Genomic DNA, 26,420 nt, shown 5'->3' on the forward strand with positions numbered 1-26,420 from the left:
ACCCCTCCAGAACTGATTACATACCCAAGGAATGACACTGACTCTTGGTGAAACTCACTTTTCTGCTTTGGCGTATAGCTGATGGTTGATGAGACGTTGTAAGACTGCCCGAACATGTTTGACATGATCTTCGTATGACTCGGAGTAAATCAAGATGTCGTCAATATAGACGATGACCCAGTGATTTAACATGTCTCTGAACACATCGTTGATGAAGGATTGGAACACCGAAGGACTGTTGGCAAGCCCGAACGGCATAACAAGATATTCGTAGTGCCCGGTTGTGGTAGAGAAGGCAGTTTTCTATTCGTCGCCCTCGCGGATACGAATGGGATTGTAAGCACGTCGCAGATCTAGCTTGGTGAAATACCTTGCATTTCGGAGCTGTTCCAGAGCTGCAGGAACTAGAGGTAAGGGATAGCGAAATTTGATGGTTATGTCGTTGAGGCCTCGGTAATCGATGCAGGGACGAAGTCCTCCATCCTTCTTTTTGACGAAGAACCCAGCAGAGGCAGGTGATGTGGATGGTCTGATGAAACCTTTAGAGAGTTCCTCTTCTATATATAATTTCATAGCCTCTGCTTCTGGTTGTGATAAAGGGAAGACTCTTCCTTTGGGAGGATGGGAACCAGGTTGGAGATCAATGGCACAATCGTTTGTTCTGTGTGGAGGTAGCTGGGAAACTTTAATCTTACTGAAGGCCTCGGCGAGTTCGTGGTATTCGGCAGGGAGTTGTGATATAAGGGTGTGCGCCTTCTCCTTCCTGACTGGAGTAATGTTGAGGCAATTCTGATGGCAGGATTCAGACCATTGAGTAATTTGTCTTTCAGACCATGAAATAGAGGGGTTGTGTTTCTCTAACCGAGGAAGTCCCAGGATGATTGGTGTTTGTGGAGATTGGAATATGAAGAAGCGGATAGTTTCGGTGTGAAGAGCTCCAATGTATAATTTAATGTCCTTGGTGATGAATTGAACTCGGCCGGAGCCCAGCGGACGGCCATCTAGAGCTGCCACTGCCAGATGAGATACACAAGGAACAAGAGGAACATCATGAGTCTTTGCAAAACTAGCATCAATGAAATTTCCTGCCGCCCCCGAATCGATTAGAACTCTAGTCTCCGTGATCTGCCCATTTATTTTTAGAGTAACTGAAATCTCTAATACAGTGGAAGGATTAAGATTTGAACTCACCGCAGGAGGATTGCGAGGTGGGCGAGTAGGACAGGAAGCTCTCATGTGTCCAGATAGTCCACAATACAAGCACAGATTTAGGCGAATGCGTCTCTCTCCTCTCCGCTGAGATGAGTGAAACCCATCTGCATGGGTTCGGTGTCAGGAGGTGGTAATGTGGTTCCGACTGGAGCCGAGGGAAAACGAGTCTGACGACGAGAGCGAAGAAGGTTATCAATCCGAATGGCCAGCTCAATGAATTGATCCAGGGATCTCCCCTCGTCCCGACAGGCTAGTTCAGACTGTAATTCCGGGCTCAAACCTCTGCGAAAGTGTAGTCTTAGTGGGTCATCTGGCCATCCTGTTTGAGCTGCGAGCGTACAGAAGGAGAGAGCATAATCAGCCGCTGACCCTCTTCCTTGGCGTAGAGATAACAGCTGCTCACCCGCCTCCTTTCAACCAGCGGGATGTTCGAAGACTTCCTTAAACCGTAGGATAAAAGCGGAGAAGGAAGGGAAAACAGAATGATCCTCACTCCACACCGCGGTAGCCCATTCTAACGCCCTGCCAGTGAGAAGCGAACAGACAAATGCGATGCGACTATCATCTGTTTGATACAGCATGGGTTGTTGGTTAACGAACATGGAACATTGGAGTAGAAAACCCTTACACTTTATCGGTGAGCCATCGAATTTCTCTGGAAATGCCAAACGAGGACTGGCGGTGAATGCAGCTGAAGCCGGAGCTTGAGACAGTGGGCTCAGAGGAGGAGCTTGAGCTTCGGGTGCTTGCAGACGAAGGCCTTGCAAAGCCTTTACCATTTCTTCAGTAAGCCGGTCTAGTTGTTGTTGGTGTGTGGCGAGCATTGAGGATTGGGCAGATACCTCTGTGGCAAAGTGGTAGAAAACTGCTGGATCAGTTTCTGGCAAAGTCTTCTGTAATGAGGACGCAGTGGCGTTAGGATCCATGTGCAGTTTTATTGAAACACAAGAGAAGTCAAACAGGCATAAATCAGTAACTGGCGTCAGATATAACGGAGGCAGGGCCAAATCATAAACAGAGTTCGTGCTGAGGGTCGAGGCAGGCGGCAGACAGACAATAGATATACTCAGCAAGGCAGGCAGGGTCAGAAGAGGCAGGCAGCAATACTTCAGAAACGGGTAAACAATCCAGGTCATCAACAGGTACGCAAACACAGGGAAAAAGCTCAGAAATGACTGCATAGCAAAACAAGACTTCGCAAGGAGAGCAAGGGCGGCACAGTTTAAATAGACCAAGCAATGAGGAACACCTGTGCAGGTGATCAGTCTCTGGCATGGGGTACGTGGGAAATGAAGTCTTAATGAATCGGTTAATACTCTGGTGATAGTTCCCTCTGGTGGTGATTGGAGGGAGCCACAGAGGCTGAATTTGTGACAATAGGAGAGGATGAATTGTATAAACTGTGGATGAAGAATCACTCTTGAAGTCTCAGGGTTTTGATGCCAGAGTATAGACTTTATTATCGGCAATAATGCAGTCGAGAGTCTCTGCAGAGAATCTCCTGAATCTGGGTTTGCAACCTCTTATAAACAGATTTTTCTCCTAAGGCATGTTCAATACATTTCCTATATCTTATTGTTTACCTTTTTTGGATGTGCCTCCAGTCTGCTTTCAGGAAGCGGACAGGAGGCCTCCATATACGTTAAAGAAGAGGCACCATCGTATAGTTTTTGTCTAATGTCACAACAGGATGTGCAGTTTCAGCACAAAATGTATGTCTGCACATCCTCTTCTCATGCTGGCCTCTACACACAGGCAGAAACATGTTTATAACAGTAGAATAACTTGATACATACAGGTGCATCTCAATAAATTAGAATGTCGTGGAAAAGTTAACTCAAATTGTGAAACTCGTGTATTAAATAAATTAAATGCACACAGACTGAAGTAGTTTAAGTCTTTGGTTCTTTTAATTGTGATGATTTTGGCTCACATTTAACAAAAACCCACCAATTCACTATCTCAACAAATTAGAATATGGTGACATGCCAATCAGCTAATCAACTCAAAACACCTGCAAAGGTTTGCTGAGCCTTCAAAATGGTCTCTCAGTTTGGTTCACTAGGCTACACAATCATGGGGAAGACTGCTGATCTAACAGATGTCCAGAAGACAATCATTGACACCCTTCAAAAGGAGGGTAAGCCACAAACATTCATTGCCAAAGAAGCTGGCTTTTCACAGAGTGTTGTATCCAAGCATGTTAACAGAAAGTTGAGTGGAAGGAAAAATTGTGGAAGAAAAAGATGCACAACCAACCGAGAGAACCGCAGCCTTATGAGGATTGTCAAGCAAAATCGATTCAAGAATTTGGGTGAATGTCACAAGGAATGGACTGAGGCTGGGGTCAAGGCATCAAGAGCCACCACACACAGACGTGTCAAGGAATTTGGCTACAGTTGTCGTCTCCTGAACCACAGACAATGCAAGAGGCGTCTTACCTGGGCTAAGGAGATACGTATTCGCTTAGGCAATGACTCATCTGAACGCTTCTGATTGGTCCTTGCATTCATACGCTCAACAGAATCGTATGTGATTGGTTATAATGCGCAGTGCTTTCATAGGCTCTTTTAGATCTGGATTTTTCTTCATTTGTTGCTTCCTCTTCTAGAGAGATGTGGCTCATTTTATGTGTCAGCATAACCCTAGTATATAATCCTGACCATGTTATTGTTGTCAAGAGGCCATATTTTAATCCACACATCCACCATATGTCTGCCAATGCAATATCAATTTCATCAAATATAGGTGTGGGCCTTTTATCACTAAATAGTTATCTTTACATCGTGGTATTTTCCATATTTTGCTGCATTTCCCTTCAAATCTTCCTACGTCAATATGTCCTTTCTTCTCATAACATTCAAATTCCTGATCTGCCATTTAATTGTATTTTTCCTTGTGGCTTTTGTAATATTTTTTTCCGTACTATTGGCCATTTACGGGTACATATGCACTGTAATTCAGTTGCTTCTCTGTAGTTTGTTGTAGATTGGAGAAACTGGCACCAATATGGACAAAATGTCATTTTTTGGGTACAGTTTCTAAAGACATTTATCTCTCTGCCTCTTTCTATAAAGCATTTACCTCCCAATCTCACTACATCTAATCCCATTGCATTAGATAGTCCTGGACATTTCTTAAAGCATTCATCATGAAATATTCGACAACTAGAACTGTGTATAGGTATTGGTACAATATATAGAATTGGTCTTGCTTCAAAGCAAACTATGCAGTTTTCCCATTTCTCCTTTTCTGCTGTGTAATTTACCCATTTATACCAATTATTGTCTTCTGCCTTTTCCCATAATATATCTGAATTGCCCATGTTCTTAAAAGTGATATTATGATTGTCATCTACAATGTGTCTATTTTGTCTAGATAGTTTTCCCTCCTCATCTAGTTCTTGTTCTTTTTGGATTAAGTCAAAGCCACTGCTAGCCACTCCGGTTGTTCACCTGAGGATTGAAAAGTAATTTCTGGGGAAGTCTGGGTGCTGTTGGTTATAGCTTGAGTTTGCCAAATTAGATGCATTAGGCATGTAATGATCATCAGATATGTTGTCAGACTTGTTGTTTGTCTGACAGGAGAATGTGAGCTCCTTGTACATCTGTTTTTGAGCTTTCATCAGTTTGTATTTCATCTTGTGTCACTGGTCTTTCCTCGTCACTTTCTCCTGAATTATCTGCTTGTCTGTTTTGTTCTCTTTCCGTCCGTACATTGGGAACTCTAGTACAGTGGTTTAGATGATACCAAGTTGTACTTCCCTCCACTTGGACTGCAGTTGGAGTAGCTCTCACCACTTTGTAGTGTCCCTCTCTCCTGGGCTCATTCCAATTTCTCCGGAATACCCTCAGATATACTTGGTCACCTGGAACAATTGGACATTCCGACTCTGTTTCCTCACAGGGCTCTTTTCTTGTTTCCTGTAAATAGAGATGTTCTGCTACCCTTTTTCCCTTCCCGATACCGATTCCGATACCTAGGCTCAGGGTATCGGCCGATACGGAGTACTGATCCGATACCTGGGTGTGTATCTGGTTATACAGCCGTATGTACTACTTCCTAGCCCTGTATGAATTGATACAATTATTTTATGGTGTGCTTCACCATAAATATCTTAACATCAGTCAGTCAAGCATTATAAATATATTATGATAATCAAGTATTATTTAATGATAGAACTTTAGCATTTACAATTAAAACTTGGTAACCATGTATGAATGCATATTAGTCATTTTAACTGAATTTAGGACTGGTGGTGGTGCTTTTTTGTTCATTCAGTGTTTCTGTAAAAATGGGGAAAAACTATCAATAATACTGATAAGATAATAATAATCATACTACAAATTCTACTAAGAACAATATAAACACACTAAGGATTAACGAGCTGCTGGATTCATTAATATTAATCACGTTGTCTGCATTGGCCCCAACTGATTTGCTGAAATCAAAACAGGGACGATAATAGGTGAGTGCCAGCCAACGAGATTGTCGTTTGCACATTAGCTCTGCCTACTACCGGACAACCCGGCAGTTAAGCTGAAGAATTCCAAAGGAACTCCGTTATTTTGACAGGAAAATAAAACAAAGAATATAGTTCACATACCATTCGGAATTGATGCGCTACATGTCTACATTCTTCCATCTTTGCTCCTCCCGTAATCTTTGCCAGAAGTGCTTTAATGTCCCCCACAGCTAAAAGTTTGCCCATAGTTTCTTCTTCGTACACTGGGATGGTGAGTGATCAGCCCCTCAAGATCCTGTCTGGCCCAGGGGACATATTGTCCCTGTGTACCCTTAATTAAAATTGGGAGTTGTGCAGCCAGTGGTCTAAGTCTTCCTTTTTCTCTTCCTTATTCCCATGTTCCTCTGTCAAATGATGACTCCTCCCCTTCACTTACTTCCTCTCTGCTTTCTAATAGTTTACTTCTATCGTTCACCATTTTATGTGCATCTTCAATTAATTTTTCTGTTTGTTTAATTTTCCTTCCTATTTCTGCTTCCACTGCTTGTGCTTCAATCTCCTTCTCTTCTCTCCTCATCTGCTCTAACGTTTCCTCATTTCCTGTTTTTCCTTCATAGTTTGCTTTCATCATTTCTAATGCAATATGTTATAACAATCTAAAGGTAAATATCCCTCACCTTTTTTTATTTTGTTGCCTTTTTGGTCTTACATCTGGTTCTTTTTGTTTTTCTTCAAATTCTACTTGTCCTTCCATTTTCATTTCTCCAGATACTTCTACAATAGACTTAAGTATTGGGAACTGTCCCTCTTTGGGCAGATATGGGGGTGGTTTAGAAAACAACTCGTGTATCAGTTCTTTACACAATGGACATTTTAATTCTAATATTTCCACCGGAGTGGCTGCCATATTATTATTTTTTTTGTCTCAGGGTTTTGATGCCAGAGTATAGACTTTATTATCGGTGATAATGCAGTCGAGAGTCTCTGCAGAGAATCTCGTGAATCTGGGTTTGCAACCTCTTATATACAGATTTTTCAATCAGGCGTGTTCAATACATTTCCTATATCTTATTGTTTACCTTTTTGGATGTGCCTCTAGTCTGCTTTCAGGAAGCGGACAGGAGGCCTCCATATGCGTTAAAGAAGAGGCACCATCGTATAGTTTTTGTCTAATGTCACAACAGGATGTGCAGTTTCAGCACAAAATGTATGTCTGCATATCCTCTTCTCATGCTGGCCTCTACACACAGGCAGAAACACGTTTATAATAGTAGAATAACTTGATACATATATGGCTATATTCACATTGATTATACTCGATTAATTTATATTTTGATTAATAAAACTCTTCTACAAAACTTGTTAAATCATCTAAACCAATAAACATGTATGTTAGACCCTATTCCATCTAAACTACTAAAAGAGGTGCTTCCAGAAGTCATAGATCCTCTTTTGGCTATTATTAATTCGTCATTGTCATTAGGATATGTCCACAAAACCTTCAAATTGGCTGTTATTAAGCGCCTCATTAAAAAGCCACAACTTGACCCCAAAGATCTAGTTAATTACAGACTGATCTCGAATCTCCCTTTTCTGTCAAAGATACTAGAAAAGGTAGTATCCTCACAATTATATTCCTTCTTAGAGAAAAATGGTATCTGTGAGAATTTCCAGTCAGGATTTAGACCGTTTCATAGTTCTGAGGCTGCTCTCATTTGAGTTACAAATGACCTGCTCTTATCGTCTGATCGTGGTTGTATCTCTCTATTAGTGCTACTGGATCTTAGCGCTGCGTTCGACTCTAGCGACCACAACATTCTTTTGAATAGACTAGAAAACTTTGTTGGCATTAGTGGAAGTGCATTAGCATGGTTCAAAATTTACTTATCTGACCGCCATCAATTCATAGCAGTGAATGAAGAGGTATCATATCGATCACAAGTGCAGTATTGGAGTACTTCAAGAGGGCCATTACTGTTCACGCTTTACATGTTACCCTTGGGAAATATCATCAGGAAAAATAGTGTTAGCTTTCACTGCTATGCTGATGATACTCAGCTCTATATTTCTTCGTGGCCCAGTGAAACACACCAAATTGAGAAACTAATGGAATGCATAGTCGATATAAAAAGCTGGATGACAAGTAATTTCTTACTGCTAAATTCTGAAAAAAAAAAACAGAGGTGTTAATTATCAGACCTAAAACCCCCACATGTAATAACCTAGAACACTGTCTAATACTTGATAACTGCTCTGTCAATTCTTCATCATCAGTCAGGAACCTAGGTGTGGTATTTGATGGCAAGCTTTCCTTTGACAGACATGTTTCTAGCATTTGTAAAACTGCATTTTTTCATCTTAAAAATATATCTAAATTGAGACCTATGCTCTCAATGTCAAATTCATGAGTTTATGACCTCAAGGTTAGATTATTGTAATGCTTTATTGGGTGGTTGTTCTGCACGCTTAATAAACAAACTCCAGATGGTTCAAAATGCAGCAGCTAGAGTTCTTACTAGAACCAGGAACTATGACCATATTAGCCCAGTTCTGTCAACACTGCACTGGCTCCCTATTAAACATCGTAGTCTGTTTCTTTCTTATTCCGAGGTCACCATAGCCACTTGATCCAGTCCGTATACAGCCCAGATGGTCACTGCAGTCACCTGGATCCAGTCCGTATCCAGATCAGATGTTGGATCAGCACCTAGAGATAACCTCTACAGCCCTGAACGTCAGTGGAGACCAGGACACCTAGATGAGCCCCAGAGACAGATCCCCAGAGACAGATCCAAGGAGAGCCAGATAACAGATGAGTCCTTTACACAATCTGACTTTGCTGCAGTTGGAATTGAACTGCTGGCTTCATCTGGCCAGAGGAGAACTGCCCCGACCGAGCCTGGTTTCTCCCAAGGTTTTTTTTCTCCATTCTGTCACAGATGGAGTTTTGGTTCCTTGCCGCTGTCGCCTGTGGCTTGCTTAGTTGGGGACACTTCATTTCCAGCGACATCGTTGACTTGATTGCACAGATACTATTTAAACTGAACTGAGCTTGACGATGACATCACTGAATTCAATAATGAAATGCCTTTAACTTAAAATTGAGTGTTTAATCTTGTCATTTTACATTATTGACACAGTATTTTCCTATTTTGATATTGTAAAGTTGTTTTGACACAATCTGTATTGTTAAAAGCGCTATATAAATAAAGGTGACTTGACTTGACTCCCTTTGGAGTGGACTTTGAGATTTGTAACTTTGTAGATATTTTTTATGCCCAAACACACACACTTCACACTGACTAAAATTAAAAAAGTGAAAGTATAATAGGACCCCTTTAATTATCGTCTATGGGCTGGAAATATTTCTTTATTTGAACAACTGCAATTATAGAGGATTGCATCATAAAGTGAGAGCGTCAAAAAATGTGAGCATTATGTTTAATACAACAAGTTTGCCCTAAACCTTTAATTTAATCCATGAGCCTTTAGCCTTTATACAGCCTTTAGTCATAATTAATGTTTTAAGCTTTGGCTAATTCTAATGCTTATTAATGTGATATGTTGTTTGTATAGTTTTCTGGTTGTTCTGTAATGAAATAAGTTGATTAGACTGTGAAGAATTGCCTATACACATACAGTATGCCTCGCGCGCTCCTGTTTAAGTCACGCATCGGGATAGCGTGACTGTTACGTTGTGTTGCTAATAAACGCACAATGAAGGAGAGTAAATCAAAACAGAGTCTTTTTAATAAATTCCAAACAGAAACGGAGACAATCCAGGAGCGAGGGGTAGCAAAACACTTAGAACAAATATAATAGCAGACAAAACAGCAAGGCTGAACACAGGCTTTAAATACAAAGCGTAATCAAGGGGAAACAGAAACAGGTGAGGAGCTAATAAACTAACGAGGAGAACTAAGGAAACTGGGTCAACATGTGATAGTGACAACATATTCCTTCATTTCATGATACTTAATTAATTGTTGTAAACTGAGATTGGTGTCTTTAGAAGATGTATATGTGCTGAATTCTACATAAAGAATCCGCAACAATGCCGTGCTATGGGCACAGCCATTGACAGAGGCTGCAGCGGAAGTTCTTTTATGCTACTATTTTAATCTTCCGCTTTTCGAATGCGGAAGTGTGATAAGGGCCTATTGACGCCATCCAGAACTTGCTGCTTTGGCAAGGGGGGCAAGCCACAGCCATATCACCCTGCAGCCCAAGATCGGTTGCCCATGGAAGCTAAGCAGGGCTGAGCCTGGTCAGTACCTGGATGGGAGACCTCCTGGGAAAACTAGGTTGCTGTTGGAAGAGGTGTTAGTGAGGCCAGCAGGGGGTGCTCACCCTGCAGTCTGTGTGGGTCCTAATGCCCCAGTATAGTGATGGGGACACTATACTGTAAAAAAAGCACCGTCTTTCGGATGAGACGTTAAACCGAGGTCCTGACTCTCTGTGGTCATTAAAAATCCCATGACACTCATCGTAAAGAGTAGGGGTGTAACCCCGGTGTCCTGGCCAAATTCCCTCCACTGGCCCTTGTCTATCATGGCTTCCCAATAATCCCCATCCACTTGATTGGCTCTATGACACTCTCTCCTCTCCACCTGTAGCTGGTGTGTGGTGAGCGCACTGGCGCCGTTGTCCTGTGGCTGCCGTCGCATCATCCAAGTGGATGCTGCACACTGGTGGTGGTTGAGGAGAGACCCCCCCCACATGATTGTAAAGCGCTTTGGGTGTATTGCAATACACATTGAAGCGCTATATAAATGCCTCATTCATTCATTCATTCAGTACTGAAACACCGTCTAAGCTGTTCTCCAATCACAATGCACTGGGACAGCTAACCAATTACAACACATTTCATTTTTTGGAAGGTGGGCCTTCATCAAACCCAGAACTAATCAAGATGTTTGTGTCAGGCTGGGGAGAAAGGTATTGTAATAATTTAAATGATGTGAAAAATAATGCGTTTTTCGAACCACCAAGCATGAGAGCATGTTCTAGTACACCCCCAAAACAAAATCAAGTTTTTGTAAAAGAGCATAATAGGACCCCTTTAATCAACTGAGTCAGTGTAATAGTGAAGGGATAGATCAAATAGGCCAATTGATGGAAGGTTTGTGAAAAAATTTCACGCTCCCTTGTAGAAGTATTTTTTTTAGTATTTAGACGAAATACAAAAATACAGTAATTTATTACATGTGGCTGCTGTATATTGTAGTTTATTTTGGTATTTGGTCAAATTAAGATATTTTGTATTTTATTTTAAAATACATTTTGATGTTTCTTTGCCCAACCCTGAATATCTGGAATTTGAACCTTTCAGTATCATGAGCGGGAAGAGTGTTTTCCAGTGTAAATTTAAGTCTCAAAAGCTCTCTTAGATTGGCATATATTAAGTAATTATTGTGATTATTTGGGTAGGACCTATTTACATTTGTTCTTGTTTAAGAGAAGGAGACGAAATCTGTGACTGATGTGGCATTTGGTAGTGACTGGCAGGGTCATAGAAGACCCAATACAGAGAGTTTGCTGTCTCTGGTAGTCAGTACCTTTGTCCTCCTATCTATGAGATCCTTCTGGCATAAAGTAGAAGTAGGAACTGTTTTACTGCAATACTGAGAGGAGATACTGGGAGTCTGATGCAGATTCACATTGTTCCTCATCAGACAATTGCAGCAGACTGTTGGGTTCATAACCTTGTGATAGTGAAATGAAACCAATTGTGCTTTCCTCTGCTTCTTCACTTCAGCCAATTGGGTTGAAGGAGTGAGTGGTGACATAGGTTGTGAAACCAGGCTTAGGGAGTGTAAATCCAGTGAGGTCAATCATGTGGGAAGGGCTGTCTTCCTCCCGACTTGCACAGTTGCCTCATTCTCTGCATGGTGTGGAATCTTCTATACCTTTGTATTAAATTCTTTTTAGCAGAAAACACTCAAGATGGGTTTGGTGCACACAGGGATAATTAAATACCAACATATAAAAACTTAAAAATTTACTGTCCATGCTAGAAATCTTATAATGAGCTGTGGTTGGATCTTCCAACAGGACAATGATCCACAAACAAACATCAAAACCAAAACAAAAATGGGTCACTGAGAACAAAACCAAGCTTCTGCCATGGCCGTCCCAGTCCTCTGACCTGAATACTATAGAAAATGAGTGGGGTGAACTGAAGAGAAGAAGCACCAACATGGAGCTGTGAATCTGAAGGGTCTGGAGTGATTCTGGATGAAAGAATGTTCTCTGATCTCTTGTCAGAGTTCTCCAAACTTATCAGTCATTATAGGTGAAGATTTAGAGTTGTTATCTTGGCAAAAGAAGGTTGCAAAATGTATTGAATAAAAGGGTATGATTAAGTGTGGCCAATGTGTATTAGAGAAAAACATTTATTTCATAATGAGATTTCTCCCATTTTAAATTCTTATTCTCCAATGAAAGGTTAGATTAAAAATAATAATAATAATAATAATAATAATAATAAATAAAAGATCAAAAGGATTAATGATACAGATTTATTTTCACTCGGGATCGGGATGGACCAGGAGTGGAGCCGACGTAAAGATTTTTTGGAAGGTCTTCATGGCAGAGGTTGCTTCGGGCGTCCAGGACAGAGACTTGGGCTTGCCTTTCAGGAGGTTGGTCAACGGTGCAGTGATGGAACTGTAGTTGTGAATGAAGTGTCTGTAGAAATGTGAAAAACCTAGGAATCGCTGGAGTTCTTTGATAGTAGTGGATCTAGGCCAGGACTTGATGGCTTCAACCTTCCCCTCGTCCATCTTGATCCCTTGGGAGCTGATCTGATTTCAGAGGAACTGAATTGAAGTCTGGTGGAACGTGTATTTCTCAGCTTTTAGATACAACTGGTGTTCTAGGAGCCGTTGGAGGACCTCAGAGATGTGCAGGCGATTTTCAGCCTCATTCCGGGAGTACACAAGGATGTCATAAATGTAAACCAGCACGAAGCGATATAGGTACTCCCGGAATACCTCATTCATATAACCCTGGAATACAGAGGGGGCATTGACTAATCCATACGGCATGATGAGATATTCATAATGGCCAGTAGGTGTCACAAAGGCAGTCTTCCATTCGTCCCCCATCTTGTATCCGGATGAGGTTATACGCACTTCTTAGGTCCAGCTTGGTGAAGATCCTGGCTCTGCGGAGCTGTTCTAGTGCAGATGGGACAAGTGGAAGTGGATAGCTATACTTGACTGTGATCTTGTTAAGAGCCCGGTAATCTATGCAGGGCCGCAAGCCTCTGTCCTTCTTGTCCACGGAGAAGAAGCTAGAAGCAGCAGGGGAGGTAGACGGACGGATATAGCCTTGCTGTAATGCCTCCTTAATGTACTCCTCCATGGCCTTCTGTTCAGGGATGGAAATGGAGTAGATTTTACCTCTGGGCACTGATTCATTGGGTAGGAGATCGATTGCACAGTCCTCACGGTCTGTGAGGTGGTAACTTGGAGGCTCGTTTCAGGCAGAAAATGTCACTGAAGTGGGTATATTCCAGCGTGATGTCGATGGAATGACTCTCAAGGGGACTTTCTATGGACGTGGAGTTGACTGGGATTGTTGGAACCGACGAGATGGGTCTTGGAAGATTTGGGAAACATCCAGGAAAGCATTCCTTGCCCCACTTCAGGACTTCTCCCGTTGACCATGAGATGGAGGGATTGTGGGAAATGAAAACCAACGGGCAGATGTTTTCCGAGTGTAACTGTCAGATCCGCAGCTGAATGGGACCCACACAGTGTTGGACCTGTCCTCTGCTGAAGGGACTTCCAGTTATTGATTGAATTTTGTACGGGATGTCATTGAGACTTTTCTTGAGCTGTAGGTGGTGGCATAAGTCAGCGGAGATGAATTTGCCGGCTGACCCAGAGTCGAGGACGGCATGGACTGTAACACAGTGGAGAGAAGTAGTGAGTTGCACAGCAGTAGACAGTGGATGCACATTAACGGATGAAGAGGAAACCACACTCACCACGGGATGTGGGGGACGGACGGGACAGGTCCGTATTACATGTCCACTCTGGCCACAGTGTAGACATAATCTCTGGGTCAGCCGACGTTGACGTTCGACCGAGGACAGGCGGGTGTTGTCGACAGGCGGTTCGCAAGGTGGTTCTGGAGGGCTGGGAAACTCTGGTTGGTGGAATGAAACTGGTGGATTTTGGCATCGATGTTCCTCCATACAGCCGAGAATGGTGTCATCATAAGCGGAGAGATGCAACCGCAGAGAGGGCTCTACTTGGCGATAGTTCGTTAACAAGGAGCGCTCTTTCCAACCACTTGAGGCTGCAAGAGTGCGGAAACGGAGAGAATAATCTTGCTCGGCGGATTTGCCTTGCTTTAGATGAAACAGTTGCTCACCGACTGAAGCATCTGCTATTGGCTGACCGTAAACTTCACGGAAGTGAGTAAGGAAGGCATTCAAGGTTTGAGTGACCGGTCCATTCTACTGCCACAATGATTCTGCCCACTGGAGCGCTCGACCTGTCAATAACGACGGAATCAATTAGATTTTAGCCCTCTCAGTTGGAAAACGATGCGGTTGTATCTCAAGGGCAAGTGAACACTGCAGGAGAAACCCGTTGCAATTGTCCACCAAACCAGAGTAGGGCGCTGGATTGACCATGGGACTGGCAGGATAGATCGTTCCGGGTGAAGAAGTGACTGGTGAGGAAACAGGTTCGGGTGGTGTGGTGGTGACAGGAGGCATGAGCACACGGCGAAGTGAATCCACCAGCTCCTGGAATGGGTCCACGTCTGTTTGATTCATGGTGGTTTGGTCTGATCTTCTGTAACGTGTAGTCAGACTCAAGACACAGACAGGTTGGAATCAAACAGATTCAAACAGGTTTATTGTACAGATGGTAAGGGGTAGCAGAAGCAGGTGACACTAACCTTAAGGTCATAAATGCATGAATTAACATTTCTGCATTTGACTTTGAGAGTATAGGTCTCAATTTAGATATATTTTTAAGATGAAAAAATGCAGTTTTACAAATGCTAGAAACGTGGCTGTCAAAGGAAAGATTGCTATCAAATAGCACACCTAGGTTCCTAACTGATGACGAAGAATTTACAGAGCAGCCATCAAGTGTTAGATAGTGTTCTAAGTTATTACATGTGGGGGTTTTAGGTCCGATAATTAACACCTCTGTTTTTTCAGAATTTAGCAGTAAGAAATTACTCTTCATCCAGTTTTTATATCGACTATGCATTCCGTTAGTTTCTCAATTTGGTGTGTTTTTCCGGGCTGCAAAGAAATATAGAGCTGAGTATCATCAACATAACAGTGAAACCTAAGACCGTGTTTCCTGATGATATTTCCGAAGGGTAACATGTAAAGCATGTAACATGTGATCGATATGCTATCTCTTCATTCACTGCTACGAATTGATGGCAGTCAGATAAATAAGATTTGAACCATGCTAATGCACTTCCACTAATTCCAACAAAGTTTTCTAGTCTATTCAAAAGAATGTTGTGGTCGATAGTGTCGAACACAGCACTAAGATCCTGTAGCACTAAAAGAGATTTACAACCACGATCAGATGAAAAGAGCAGGTAATTTGTAACTCTAATGAGAGCAGTCTCAGTACTAAGAAACGGTCTAAATCCTGACGGGAAATCGTCACAGATACCATTTTTCTCGAAGAAGGAATATAATTGTGAGGATACTACCTTTTCTAGTATCTTTGACAGAAAAGGGAGATTCGAGATCGGTCTGTAATTAACTAGATCTTTTTTTGGTCAAGTTGTGGATTTTTAATGAGAGGCTTAATAACAGCCAATCTAAAGGTTTTGGGGACATATCCTAATGACAATGACAAATTTGTAATAACCAAGGATCTATGAATTCTGGAAGCACCACTTTTAATTGTTTAGATGGAATAGGGTCTAACATACATGTTGTTGGTTTAGATGATTTAACAAATTTAAACAATTCTTCCTCTCCTATAGTAGAAAATGAGTGGAATTGTTCCTCAGGGAATCTATAGTGCACTATCTGATGCAATACTGTAGATGACGGCTGCATGGTTACAATTTTATCTCTTATAGTATCAATCTTGGAAGTAAAATAGTTCATAAAGTCATTACTGCTGTGCTGTTGGGAAATGTCAACACCTGCTGATGCTTTATTTTTTGTTAATATAGCCACTGTATTGAATAAATACCTGAAAATACCTGAAAAGTAATCAGATCTAGCAGTTTTTAATGCTTCTCTGTAGGATAGGGTACTTTCCCGCCAAGCAATACAAAATACCTCTAGTTTTGTTTTCCTCCAGCTGCACTCCATTTTCCAGGCTGCTCTCTTTAGGGCGTGAGTGTGCTCATTATACCACGGTGTTAGACTCTTTTCCTTAATCTTCCTTAAGCGTAAAGGAGCAACCGTATCTAAAATGCTAGAAAAGAGAGAGTCCATAGTTTCTGTTACATCTTCAAGTTTTTCTGCGCTGTTTGATATGCTGAGGAATTTACATAAATCAGGAAGATTACTTACAAAGCAGTCTTTTTTGGTAGAAGTGATGGTTCTACCATACTTGTAACAAGGAGTAGAATTTACAGTTTTAGCTATATGGAGTTTACACAAGACTAGATAATGATCTGAGATATCATCACTTTGCTGCAGAATTTCAACACCATTAACATCAATTCCATGTGACAGTATAAAATCTAGAGTATGATTTCGATAATGAGTAGGTAGGGTACTTGTTGTCTAACCCCAATAGAGTTCAGAATGTCTATGAATGCTGATCCTAATGCATATTTTTCATTATCAACATGGATATTAAAATCACCAGCAATTAAGACTTTATCTGCAGCCAGCACTAACTCTGATAGAAAATCAACTATCAACTATTACTCAAAAAAGAATAATAACGTGACTTACTCATGTTTCTTTTTTATTGTTATTATTACTATTACATTTTATTTTTTTTTTTTTTTACAAATTAAACAGAAACACTGCACAGCAGTTAAACCCCATGGAACAAATTATATTACATTACATTGTAACGTAATTGTACATAACATTAACATTGTGTGTTGACAGTATGTGTTGCCATTCTGTGCCTCGGCTGCGCAAATGTGGCGCTGTGATTTAATATGCTGAGATATGTCATTTTTCCCACCGTGTCTGATATTTAAATCAGTGTGACACACTTTGCAAAAGGCGTGGGCGTTGTTTACATGGCTTTGAGACAAGAAATTAAATTCTTCCATCCAGCTGTTGTTAAATTTACACACATTTTTTTTTTCATCGCCGGAGCACCACCTGACTCTTCTCCTTCCATATCACTGATGCTAGATTCAACTTCCCGCGTCTACTACCTGCGCAGAAATCAACAGCGCAACTGGGTTGTAGGTTGCAAGGTGGAGAGATGGCTTTTGTGCTGATTTCTGGACACTGACTGGTTAGTGTGTAATGTTGCAGTCTGACCATAAACAACATCTGCAGAGTTACGACGCTGAAAGTTCAATGCAAACGGAGATGTCGTCTTTTAAACTTCTAGCAGTTTAATGCCTACAAAAACGGCTCGTAGGGACTACAACAAGCTACTTCCTGGGTCCGTTACGTCACGAACCCAGATAAACCCCGCCCCCCTATATATTCATATATGAATCGCCATTCTAATGGATTCAAAAGTTTCAAAATCAATGTTTTAAAGCAGCGGTTCTCAATCCTGTTCCTCGCGTCGCCCTGCTCTGCACACACTCTGCTCTGCATCTCTCTCTCTCTCTCTCTCTCTCTTTCATTCAGATCTTCAGCTAAGCTCCAACAATGAAATGTTCCATTTATACACTTATGTTCACACAGCTATGAGAAGCGTTATACATGGATTTGTGTGCGGTTGCCGTACTGTTTTTATCAGGATAAAACCGTATGTTAAAAGCTAACAGAAGCAGTAGCATTTACAAATAACAGCATATCAAAAAGTATGTGTAACGGAGCCAACAAGACGAGAGACATGCGGATCCATGTGCGAGCTTTATTACAGAGGCATGGTCAGGAAACAAGCATGGGTCAAACAGTGGCAAACAGGAATATCACAGGCAAGGCAAAGAGTCATCAAAAACGGGCATGAGTACCCAGGTGAAAAAGACGTAGTATTAAATGTATTAAAAATATACTTGAAATTCAAGTAGTATGTTTATAATACATTTGTGTTCCCAACATGCTTATTTGAAGTGCATTAAAAATATACTGAATTGCATTTTAATATATTTCTAAAAAGTATACTAGAAGTACTGTGGTATTAAATATATGCTTAGTTATACTTCTAAGAAATATGCTAAACAGAAGCATACTTTTAATGTGTTTATAAAAAGTATACTAGAAATACTTCGGTAATAAATATATGCTTAATTTCACTTTTAAGGAATATGCTAAACACAAGCACACTATTACTATATTTCTAAAAAGTATAGTAGAAATACTATGTTAATAAATATATTCTTAGTTACACTTTTAAGGAATATACTAAACACAAGCATACTTTTAGTGACGTATTAGTGTATTTACAAAAAAACACTTATGTTACTCTTACTTAAAATATATTTTATGTGTACTTTGTGTAAGAACATAACAAAATGATTACGCTTTTAGTAGGTTTTTAATGTACTTTATATTGCAGTAGGCCTACACATGGTTATATTTTAAATATTTATGTATTTATAATTAATATTTGGAAAAGTACGATATTTTGAAAAACATTTTTTACATTTACAATGTACAAACTTATTTAAAATATGTTGTTTAATATGGGTTATGCTACTTTGGTTGATTAGGCTGTTGTTCATTACATGATACATTAATTGTAATAAGCTAGGTGTTTATAAACTTGTTCAAGCTTGACGCCTTTATTTTCTAATATACATTTCTGAAATTCCCACAAGGATTTCAACATCATATCTGAAATTAGAAAAAAAGAAAAGAAAAAAGGTTTATTTGTGTTTAAATTCAAACAACACAGACTAAACCTGATTGGTTCCAGAACCATTGAACGGCTCTGATTGGTTCGTATGATAATGAGCTAGCAGCAAAGAGCTTCGTAAATCAAATATGATGTGCGTGTAAATGTCCCTTGAATGTGAATATAAGTCTAAATTTAAACAGTATTATAGAGCGATCATGTCTCTTTAGGGCGCTTGGAGGAAACCACGCAATTCATATGGATTACTTTGGTGATGTTTTTTGCGATGAACATTTTGAAACGTGAACATCTTTGATGAATCTTTTCATCGGAGGGACATACATCTCTCAGATTTCATTAAAATATCTTTTTCTTTCGAAGATGAACGAAAGTCTTAGATGGTTTGGAGCATCTTAAGGGTGAGTGATGGCAGAATTCAAATTGTTTTGGGGGAATTATGAAATTAATTAGAAAATGTGTAAGGGATAATCAACGGCTAGCTGTGCATTAAACGATTTGAATGCACAACGTGGAGGCGAAGAACCACCCGACGCGCAGCGGAGTGCGTTCAAATCGTTTAATGCACAGCTAGCCGTTGATTATTCCGTTTATGCCATGGTCATTTGCCAGCATTCACATATTAAAGATGTTAATAATATTTGTGCTGCAATATTTGACTGGAACGATAAAAATGACGGTTATTTTCGTCTGTATTACTATTCAACTGTAATTGTATGTTTCTATGGTTACCAATGTTTATAGGAAGCGCATTAATATAGAACGTGATTAAACTGACCTGGAACTGCCTGTGCAGTTCAACAAATTTAATCAACACCTGCCAGCCAATCAGAATCCAGTATTCAGACAGACCATGGCATAAAGCGGTATGTTTTTATTTTTACCAGCTTCTGCAAGCGTGTATGACGTCTGGCTTCAGAACCTCACTGTGACTTCAGGTAAGATTTGTATTTAATTAACGTTATTTGTCTGTACCAGTCATGTTTTTGACACATGCATTGGCAGAAAAAAATAAAATAAAATGTTAACATTAACATTCTTTTATTTGCAACATGAAGTATATATATTTCTGATTTCCTGAACAATTTGGCTTCATTGTAATGAGGTTAATGATCTTTGAAAAACAATGATTATGAACATACAATTACTTTGTCTTGAGCTGATCAGCAAACTGTGGTAGTGTTGGTTGATTGGTGTCTATATTTGTTCAAGCTTGACAAACTTATCGATTTTATTTTCTAATATATATATTTCTCATTACAGATAAGAACAAAGATTAAATTGTAAGAAGGGTTGCTTATAAAAGCATACAGTACATCTGAAACTGCTGAGACTGGTATGGTTTTTGACTATATTTCCGACCAGGTACATTGTTCTGTCATTCTTAAATAGAAAACAAATCATCAATCATCATTTGCCTTTTTTGTGTGTGTGTGCGTGTGAGAAATATTAACATTTGTTGTTTTTCAGATCAGCTGCTATAGAAGACAAACTGAAATCTGAGTGCAGAGACAAGCAAAGGAATAGTAAGTATATTTTAATGCCGTATCACCTCTGTTATAATTAATTTCTAGCGATTATCGCCGATTTGATTGCACAGATACTATTTAAACTAAACCGAGCTAGACAATGACATCTCTGAATTCAATAATGAAATGCCTTTAACTGAAAATTGAGTGTTTAATCTTATCATTATACATTACTGACACTCTATCCTCCAATTTGATACTGTTAAGTGCTTTGACACAATCTGTATTGTAAAAGCGCTATATAAATTAAGGTGACTTGACTTGTTATAGAGATTTTTGAATCAGGCCTAATAGAGGGGGATTCGGTCAATCTTGGAAGAAAAACGTTAGCAATGTGTCCATTCCAGGTGGCTAATTTGTGCTTCCTTTCAGTCATTCATGTAAAAATCTGTTATCTAATTTTGTTTCTGTTTTGTTTTTTTTCTAAAGCTGCAAGACACTACTAACTAGGCTGTGCCCAGGTCTCCGGAACCTGCGACGACGCTCAGCTCCATTGGCCCTTAGTCTGCGGCTTCGGATCCACCAGCTCTGTCTCCATCGGTCGGCCCCCAGATGTCGGCAGCCACACCATCTACATCTTGGCTCCTCCCTCCCTCGACTCCACCGTGTGTTGTCAGCACTGGGATGCTCTGGGTCTGTGCCATGTGCCAAACACCATCTAAGCCGCCAGGGCATCATCGTCATCCTCTCATCACCATCCCTACACCATCTCCTTGTCCACCTCCAAAACCCCTCCATCCCTCCCTATTCTGTTGCTTGAACTTTATCATCTTCAGTCTTTGCACACACATCTATTCACTTTACATGTTTTTTTTTCTTCAGAAAATTGCATTGTAATTTTTATTTATTCATTCAATTGTAAAATTCTTTACTTTTCAGTAATACAGGTATAACTGAAATGTTCTACAAATGGATAAGATGGCTCTTCCATAACATTTCAGTCTTTTTTTCATTTGTTTTTTGTATAATGTTTTAAAATGTACTTGAGTATGTTTGTAGTAATAATTTTTAATACATTTAATAGTATGTTTTTTTGTTTTTCACCAAAGTATATATGCTGCTGTACTTTTTTTAATGTAATTCATGAATATTTGTAATGTACACAATATATAATACATTAAAGTTTTCTAAATACAAAGTGTACGTGTGTGTATATATTGAAAAATATAATACTAATAAATATAATATAATATACTAGTAGTGTAATGCTAATGCATTTCTAATAAGCTGAAATACAATTGAAATGTACTTGAAGCACATTAAAACGATGCTTCAAATATACCTTACCTGTAGTTCATGAAGTATTAAAAGTACATTTTAAATGTATTTTTAAAAATACACTTAAATTGCACTAAATATACTTAAAGTGGTTCCAATTTAACACAATTTCAATATATTATATATAAATATATTAAGTGTGTCTGAAAAAGCACAATTTAAATATATTTCTTTTTCACCTGGGTAAGTCGACAGCGAACAATTTCCAAAGAGGCTTGACGAGAGAGGTAATCTGAAAACGTAAGCAAAAGTCCAGGCAGGGGAAAACACAATCCGAAACAGGCAAGGCAAGGCAAGACTAGGAAAACTATCAAAGGCTCTGTAGAGTAGCTAAAGCTAGGGCAGCGATAGGTGCAATAGGTACAATACTCAGCAGTGAGGGAGAGAAAGTCCATGGCTTAAGTAAGGTGTGCAAATAGGAATCAGCTGTGTGTGATCAGTGCAATCAGCTGTGTGCATGTTGTTAGTGCAATGGATGATGGGAACTGTAGTCCGGAGGTGACGTGCAACAGTTAGTGTAGTGCAAGTACCCCAAAGAGCGGCTTCCAGACACTCTTATACAATCCAGGAGGGCGGTGGAGCGGAGGCGGAACAGAACAGGGGGAGGAAAGAGGGCCAGGTCCACATGGAAGTGGAGTGGCCGGGGACCGAGGTAGAGCCGGCAGGGCAGGAAGCCAGGGCGGAGTTGACGGAACAGGAGCCCACCAGGGTGGAGCAGACGGGACTGGAGCCCACCAGGGCGGAGCAGACGGGACTGGAGCCCACCAGTGCGGAGCAGACAGGGCAGAAGACCACCACGACTGAACAGGCTGATCAGGAACCCACAGCAGAGATTGGAGCCTGTGAGAAGCTGAGACACAAAAACCAGAGAGAGCATATACGGTCTCAAGGACCGGGGCAGGGAACACAAGAAGAAGCCCATCAATATATTCCCTGGTGGCAACGGAGAGGGCAGACAGTCCATAATTAAGAGCATTGGTGGGAATGGGATTGGCAGATCATTCAGTGTTTGAAGCTGGATAGACAGACGGTTTATAATGAAATGCAATGGCTGGAAGGGGACAGACAGACTGTTCAATAATGGACTGTTTGGCAATGACAGGGTTAACAGAGCATACAGAATGTTCATTTAAGGCTTCAAAGGCAGTGATAGGGTTAATAGGACAGATATGGGGTGAATTTATAGTTTCTGGCCTCAAGACAGTTCAGGGTTAGATTCCTTGACAGAGACGGACAAAACAGACAGTTCACAATCAGCCACCATGGCTGGTACAGAACGGGGTGAGAGTTCAGAGATGGCCTCCTCGGCCGGTTCAGAGTGGGACAAAAGTTCAAGAGCAGCCTCTGTGGCCGTGACAGGGCAGGATGAGAGTTCACAGACGGCTTCCATAGCCATGACTGGACAGGATGAGAGTTCAGGGACAGCCCTTCTGGCTGTGACAGGACAGGCAAAGAGTTCACAGGCGTCCTCCGTAGCCGTGACAGGACCGGACGAGGATTCGCAGACGGCCTCCATAGCCGTGACAGGACAGGACGGGAGTTCAGGATCAGCTCTTTTGGCTGTGACAGGACAGACAAAGAGTTGGTGAGTGGATACCACTGACACCTCCGAAGGTTCTGCAGCAGTTGCTGCCACCTCTGGAGGTTCTACAGTGGTACCAGACTCCTTGACCGTGACACGACAGACTGAGAGCACATTGCTGTGCGCTACCACCATACAAGGGGCTGAGGCCAGCCCCACTGCTTCTGAAGGTTCTGCAGCATGTGCCGCCACCTCTGGAGGTTCACAGACCGGATTCATGACAGTATGAGACAACAACAAACAAAAAAACACCATTAAGAGCCGTGCTTGCACAGGTTCTGCGCGATCCTCTTCACTAATATTCTCTGGGTCTCAATCGGGCTCAAATTGATAAGCAATATAGATGACGCCATTGTTTACAATACAATTGTACAATACAACCGGAGCACATGCCGCTGAGCTGAGGGGTGAGACATTCAGACACGCACTAGAGGCGGTTTAGCCAATCTCAACACACTGGACCAGCTAACCAATCTGAGCCCATTGCGTATTTCTGAGGGAGAGGCTTCATAAAAGCAGAAAATGATCAGCGCGTTTAGAGGAGAAGGGACAGAGTAGTGTGGAATAAAGGTAAATTTATGTGAAAAATAATGCATTTTTTTATTAAAGTTAGACTGCACCCCATAAACCCAATCAAGCCTAGGAAAAAAACCTGTCAACCACCCCTTTAATGAATAACTACACAAATGACATGGAGCAAATGGAACAATTGGAACAAATTACTAATGCACTATTAACATTCTAGTAACTACTATTATCTAACAAGAAACTCTGATTAACGATTTAGTAAGTAATAGCACTCAGTTGAAACTGTTAGTTTACTATTACCTAGTCAATAACTTTTTTTTTTTTCATATATCCTGGAGAACTACTAAGAACTACTGTATGCATGTTCATAATTAATGTGAATTATGCATAATGTATACTTAATTCTAAAGTGAAGATCATGGTAACCGACTAGTAATGACTCAAGTATTACCAATTCCTTCTTAAGGAACTACTGATTATTTGGATCAGTAAAGTGAAAAGCATGACAACTCCCTAATATTGGCTGATGTCATTTTAAGCTTTTGAGATATATGTAAGGTTTTGGATAGTAATGACTTAAGTGTTTCTACATCCTTCTGAATAAATTACGGATTATTTGGATCAGTATTCTAAAGTGATGATCACGGTAACCCACTAGTAATTATTTAAGTGTTGCCAAATCTAGCAAAATTAATTGTTAACCAGAACCTTAAAAAAACCTCAAAAGTTTACAATGATTTCAGTATTACTAGGGAGTTATCATGAGCTTGACTTTAGAATACTGATCCAAATAATTAGTAATTCCTTCTGAAGACTTCAACATTCAACTAAGCACTATTATTGTTACGAGGCGAACGAGATGTGAGACGTGCGGATCCATATGCAGAGCTTTTATTTGGAAACGTGGTCACAAAAAAGGCAAAGGATCAAACAATGGCAAACAGGTATATCGTGGGCAAGACACAAGAATAGTCCAGTGAATGAATGGGGTCGATCGGCGGAAAACGTAATCCAGGTGGTAAAACAAAGAGAGATAATCCAGGTACACAAGCAATGGTCCAGGCAGGAGCAAACAGATTCCGAACGACAAGACGAAAGGGGAAATCCGAAATACACAGGCGAGAATCAGAACACGGGAAAACAGGCAAGGCAAGACTATGACTAAACTATGGCAGTTAGAACTGGCTCCGTAGAGTAGCTATCTCTAAACAATAGTCGGCACTGAATAGAGGTTGGAACTTCCTATTTATGGTATGTGTGAATTGGAGGTGAGCGTGTGATTGGTTACAGCTGTGTGTACTCAGTGTAATGGATGATGGGAAATGCAACAGTCTGTGGAAGAGTCAATGGCTGTTTCTCAATATGCGTTCATCTTGCGTCCTTGTGTTCTCGCTCTGTCATCATTAACCGTCGAAGTTAAGTTCCAGTTCTCAAGAACACAAGAACAGAGGATACATGAAAGTGCCCGGATGTGTTCTTGATATCGAGGATGTGTTCTCTCAACCGTTAGAAATCTCAGAAGACGATGCGGGCGGCCGGTGTACGGAAGCCTGTAAGCTTTAAACTCGCTCTCGCAAATACTTGACGGTTCTTGAAAGTAAACATTTATTGTTTTGTTTTGCTTAATTTTAATAAAGATATAAGACCCGGAGAAAGTCTGTAGTATTTTTTTATTGGCATATTAAAATGAATCTTAACATAGTCATAGTTAAACACTTACGTTGTAAAATAAAACGATATACAATTATATGAAAATAATATCTATAATAGAAATGTTTTAATAAGTTATGACATTTGTTTGTTATGTTATGTTATATTTATTGTTCATTGGCCGCTGCTTATGCTGTGACTATGCGGTCAGTTAAGCAAGAACGCAGCACATCTCAGTTCTCATAAAGGTGCATTCTGTGTTCGTTCTTCCGAGGAAGCTCCATGAGAACACAAGTCCGTTCTTTGCGTTCTTGAAATTGAGAAACAGCCAATATGATGGAAGGGCGACCTCTGGTGGCAATCGGATGGAAGTCTATGGACCGGATTTGTGACAATTACTCACTAATTCATTAATCAGTTTCTTGTTAGATACTAGTAGCTACTAGAGTCCTTTTATTGTGTCACTCATGTGTTCTTGTCTAGTTATTCATTAATGATGGAACAGTATTCTAAAGTGTTACCCTGTTTTCTTTTTCTGTGTTCCTCAGATTCTTTGTGAACTTCCCCTCAGCAAAGCAGTACTTCAGTCAGTTCCAGGACATGGAAGATCCAGAAGAGATGGAGAAGAGCTCTCAGCTGAGGAAACATGCCCGCCGTGTCATGAACGCAATCAACACAGTTGTGGAGAATCTTCATGACCCAGAGAAGGTTTCTTCTGTTCTGGGACTAGTGGGAAAAGCACATGCACTCAAATACAAAGTGGAGCCAATGTACTTCAAAGTAAGAAAGATAAGATTAAGATAAGGATTTTGCACACTGGTATAAAGTGTTATGACAGCAGTAGCCAAGTGATTAAAGATTTATGATGCTAAAAAATAATTTTATTTTGATACATGATGACTCATAAATTACTAAAGGAGTAAATATCATTCCCCTTTTTCATCACAACTGAGCATGGCACTCCAACATTCCCGAGTGTCCTGCAAGTTTCTCTGGATACTGCATGTCTGCTAGTAGCCAAGATAGACCTGCAATTATTCCTTTCATGCCACTTTTTTAATGAATTACTTCATTTATTTTTGAACTTTCTTTCTTTTACAATTACTGTAATTGCTGTGAAAATATGAACAAGCCTTTTTTTTTTTTTTCTTTTTCATCTTGAAACCTCCAAATATAACAAATTGGCAATGAGGCAAACAACTGCAAACAATGGCATCATTTGC

At 40.4% G+C, this 26,420-nt stretch overlaps 1 protein-coding gene across 1 annotated transcript in view; it reads left to right on the plus strand.

Annotated features, from left to right (window-relative positions):
• Nucleotides 1-26,420, plus strand: part of cygb2 (cytoglobin 2) — a 96,433-nt gene that overhangs the window by 56,792 nt on the left and 13,221 nt on the right. The window contains exon 2 of the mRNA XM_058777871.1: nucleotides 25,746-25,977. Within this exon, the coding sequence (XP_058633854.1) occupies nucleotides 25,746-25,977 (232 nt within the window). The remainder of the gene's footprint in view (nucleotides 1-25,745; nucleotides 25,978-26,420) is intronic.

This window comes from Onychostoma macrolepis, chromosome 06 (genome assembly GCF_012432095.1).
Source record: "Onychostoma macrolepis isolate SWU-2019 chromosome 06, ASM1243209v1, whole genome shotgun sequence".
Taxonomy (NCBI): domain Eukaryota; kingdom Metazoa; phylum Chordata; class Actinopteri; order Cypriniformes; family Cyprinidae; genus Onychostoma; species Onychostoma macrolepis.